The 4,611-nt window shown below is 41.1% G+C and overlaps 1 protein-coding gene across 1 annotated transcript; it reads right to left on the reverse strand.

Annotated features, from left to right (window-relative positions):
- Positions 1 to 1,658: 1,658 nt before the first annotated feature.
- Positions 1,659 to 2,003, reverse strand: LOC138929306 (uncharacterized). The gene has a single exon (XM_070288755.1). The coding sequence runs from the start codon at positions 2,001 to 2,003 to the stop codon at positions 1,659 to 1,661; it is 345 nt and encodes a 114-aa protein (XP_070144856.1).
- Between the last annotated feature and the right edge of the window lie 2,608 nt (positions 2,004 to 4,611).

Genomic DNA, 4,611 nt, shown 5'->3' on the forward strand with positions numbered 1-4,611 from the left:
CTGAGTTGTGAAACTTTTGTTTTCAAATTTACAATTGAGTATGCAAATGTATTAGCAGTGTAAAAACTAATATAAATACAAATTCTGAAGTCGATACAGGCATTATTAGCTGAGCTGTGAACTTTTTGTCTACAGATTTACAATTGAGTATGCAAATGTATTAGCCATGTAAAAAATAATATAAGTACAATTTATGCCATGGATACATGCAATATTAGCTGAGTTGTGAACTTTTTGTTTACAAATTTCATTATTAGCTGAGATGTGAACTTTTTGTTTACAATTTTTACAATTGAGTATGCAAATGTATTAGCCGTGTAAAAACTAATATAAATACAAATTCTGAAGTGGATTCAGGCATTATTAGCTGAGTTGTGAAATTTTTGTTTTCAAATTTACAATTGAGTATGCAAATGTATTAGCCGTGTAAAAACTAATATAAATACAAATTCTGAAGTCGATACAGGCATTATTAGCTGAGCTGTGAACTTTTTGTTTACAAATTTACAATTGAGTATGCAAATGTATTAGCCATGTAAAAAATAATATAAGTACAATTTATGCCGTGGATACATGCATTATTAGCTGAGTTGTGAACTTTTTGTTTACAAATTTCATTATTAGCTGAGATGTGAACTTTTTGTTTACAAATTTACAATTGAGTATGCAAATGTATTAGCCGTGTAAAAACTAATATAAATACAAATTCTGAAGTGGATACATGCATTATTAGCTGAGCTGTGAACTTTTTGTCTACAGATTTACAATTGAGTATGAAAATGTATTAGCCATGTAAAAACTAATATAAGTACAATTTATGCCGTGGCTACATGCATTATTAGCTGAGTTGTGAACTTTTTGTTTACAAATTTACAATTGAGTATGCAAATGTATAAGCCGTGTAAAAACTAATATAAGTACAATTTATGCCGTGGCTACATGCATTATTAGCTGAGTTGTGAACTTTTTGTTTACAAATTTACAATTGAGTATGCAAATGTATGCCGTGTAAAAACTAATATAAGTACAAATTCTGCCGTTAATACATGCATTATTAGCTGAGTTGTGAATACAAATTCTAAAGTTGATTCAGGCATTATTAGCTGAGTTGTGAACTTTTTGCTTTTAAATTTACAATTGAGTATGCAAATGTATTTGTTGGGGGTTATGTTCGTGGATAAATATAAGGGCCTAATACAAAAGTATACCGTACGCGACACACTCGTTAGAAAAGGAGAACACCAGACTTACGTTTATTCAGTTTGATGGCTTGCGAAGGAGTGAACATAGGAGGAGGATAATAAAGAGACCATACTTCATTATACTAGAAATGGAAATGGATCATCGGTTATCGAATATGAAACGTTCAGCTTGCATACTTTAACACTTCTTCTCAAGTTGAATGTTTCTTTACAATATTGTTTACAGTTTTAAACCGAGCATTTCCACAAATTTATCATGTTTAATTTTCTGTACATTTTTGGTAAAAATATCAGCCGTTTTCTTTACTTGGAACATAACTAATACAAATTTCATTGCTTTCAATTACTTCTCTGACGTGGTGATATCTAATGTCGATGTGTTTGGTTCGCTTGTGGTGCACGGGATTGGTAGCAATTTGCTGTGCACTTAGATTGTCACCGTATATGTGAACAGGATCAGATGCCGGATGGCACCCAACTTCCTTCAGGAGACGGCTCAGGTACATAGCTTCTTTGGCGGCTGACGACAACGCTACGTACTCGGCTCCGGTGCTGCTTAAAGCGACGACAGGAAATCACCGATCCTCCGTAGAAGAAACCGTATCCAGTGTACGACTTCCGGTCTAGGATGCTGTTCGCCCAGTCTGCATCGACATACGCATGCAGGCGCTGCCCAGTCTTCTGATAACGCAGCTTCAGGTCGATCGTCTTCGAGAGATAGCGCAAAATGTGTTTGGCTGCTAGCTCGTGCTCTTGGTGTGGATCGCAATTCCTTTGGGCCAGTTTGCACACAGAGTGCATGATGTCAGGGCGAGTACATATCGCTTAATACATTAGCGATCCAATGATCGACTGGTAGTCGGTCGCATTTGCCCTTTTGCAGCTTTCGTCCAAGCAGCTTCCTTGGAATCCAGGATCCAGTGGCGTCGATACAGAGCGACATACGCCCATGTTGTACCTCTCCAGTATGCTCTTAATGTACTGTTTCTGACACACAGAAATAGTACCCTGCGGATCCTCACGACGAATCTCCATACCCAGAAAGTGGTGGAGTGGCCCGTTATCACGACTCTCGAATTTGTCGTGCAGCTTCTTCTTGATGTTTACCAGGTCATCTTTGTTGGAACAGGCTATAATCAGGTCGTCTACATAAATGGCGATAAGATTATAAGAATTAGGATTGATTTTTATATAAAGGCATTTTTTAAAATCAGATTGCACAAATCCTAAGTCCTTTAATGCTTTATCAATTGTTGCGTTCCAAATTCTGCCGGATTGCTTAAGCCCGTAGATGGCCCTGTTGAGTTTCAATACGGCATTTGGCTTTTCTGCATCTATGAAGTGCTCCGGTTGCTTCATGAAAATTACTTCGTTTTCGCCAAGCTTGCCGTTCAGATATGCATTTGTGACGTCCATCTGATGTAAATGCAACCCTTTCTCTGCCGCTATGGCAAAGATTAAACGGATGTTTTCATACCGTATGACTGGCGAAAACGTTTCAGTGTAGTTAACACCGAACTGCTGGCTGCATCCCTTGGCGACCAGCCTCGACTTGAATCTCTCTACATTGCCCTGGTCATCGCGTTTGATGCGAAAAACCCACATCGATCCTATGGCTTTGGCATTCGGCGGGAGGTCGACCAACGTCCACGTTTCGTTATCGAGAAGAGCCTTGTACTCACGCTTCATCGAATTCTCCCACTCAAACGAATGTTTGTGTTGGGATTTTCCCCCCAACGCAGGTGCATGAGTATCCGGATTAAATAAGTACACTTGAGCCTTTTCGGATTAATACATATACATAAGTTTATTATATATTGAATGGAGAACAAAAGAATGGCACGCAAGATCGACTGCTCTTGAAAACACGCCGCGCAAGACTGAAATCAAAAGTGTGGCCAGTTGAGGATAATATGCTGGCCAAAACGGTCCTCAGATGGAGTTACCAGATTGGTACTTTGGATGAGGCGCTTAATTCGAACACACCCCCTCAAAGTAGCAATCCTATACTATATATTAGTTATGCCCAAAGAAAGAATACAATTATTATGCTTGCTACTGCATAATCCTTTGGTGAGGACATCAGCGGGCATCTTCTCAGTCGGCATGTACGCCACCGTGATATCACCACTCTTCTCCTTCTCTTGTATGAAGTGGTGTCGGACATCAATGTGTTTAGTCCGAGGATGGAAGCCGAACCCCTTCACCAGTTGTTGTGCGCTCTGGTTGTCGTTGAAAATTCGGACAGAATCACAGGTCGATCCGATCCGGTTAAGGAGAGCCTTCAAATACAGCGCCTCCTTAACGGCTTCCGACATCGCCAAGTACTCTGACTCAGTACTCGACAAAGCCACGGTACGCTGCTTACGCGCCTCCCAGGATATGGAAGCGCCTGCCAGGATGAACGCTTGCCCTGAATAAGAGCGACGGTCGGATAGGTTGGACCCCCAATCCGCATCCACGAGGCCGTAAAGGTCATCTCCAGTCTTTTTGAAGAGTAACCCAAGCATCATCGTACCCTTTAAGTATCGTAGGATACGCTTAGACGCCTTCCAGTGCTCGGCTGAGTAGTTGGAGTTGAACTGACTCAGGAAATTCACTGCGAACGCGATATCTGGTCGCGTAGAAACTGCAAGAAACATAAGAGAACCAATTGAGCTTTGATAAGGATACCGTTTCATCTCCTCCTCGTCTGGGTTCTCTGGTCGCTTCAGTGCTGATTTGGACTCGATCGGGATGATAGCCGGCTTGCAGTCTTCCATGCCGTATTTTCGAAGGATAGCGTCGATGTACTTCTCTTGGCTCATGAAGACTGTCTGCTGCCTCGCATTCTGTTTGAACTCGATGCCCAAGCACGTTTTGACTGGTCCAAAATCCTTCATCTTGAATGATGCTCCCAAGTGAGCTTTGGTTTCAAGCAGCCAATTAGGATAATTTGATGCCAAAAGCAAATCATCAACATATATGGTGACAAGTAGAAACTTTCCGTCTCCTTGCTTGACAAACAGGCATGGATCTTGCTCAGTTGGGTTAAGTCCGATTTCCTTAAGCTTCTCTGTAAGCTTGCAATACCAACGAAGTCCTGATTGACGAAGTCCGTAGAGTGCCTTTCGTAGTAAACAAACTGGATCTCTCATTTGTTTTAAGGATTTTCTCCAAAAACATGCTGCCTTTCTAAAATCTGTCGATGCTAACTCCTGCTTTGATCCGATTTTCGCGTCTGATTCCAGCTGCTCCATGAACTCGCTGAAACCCTCAGGTATATCCATGAATACCTGCTCCTCTAGCTCACCGTTGAGGTAGGCAGTGACGACGTCCATTTGGTGAATTTCCATCTGAAATTCTGCTGATAGAGCAACCAATAGTCGCACTGATGTAAATCGCGCTACAGGTGAGTAGGACTCAAAGA

Source organism: Drosophila kikkawai, unplaced genomic scaffold (genome assembly GCF_030179895.1).
Source record: "Drosophila kikkawai strain 14028-0561.14 unplaced genomic scaffold, DkikHiC1v2 scaffold_127, whole genome shotgun sequence".
NCBI lineage: Eukaryota > Metazoa > Arthropoda > Insecta > Diptera > Drosophilidae > Drosophila > Drosophila kikkawai.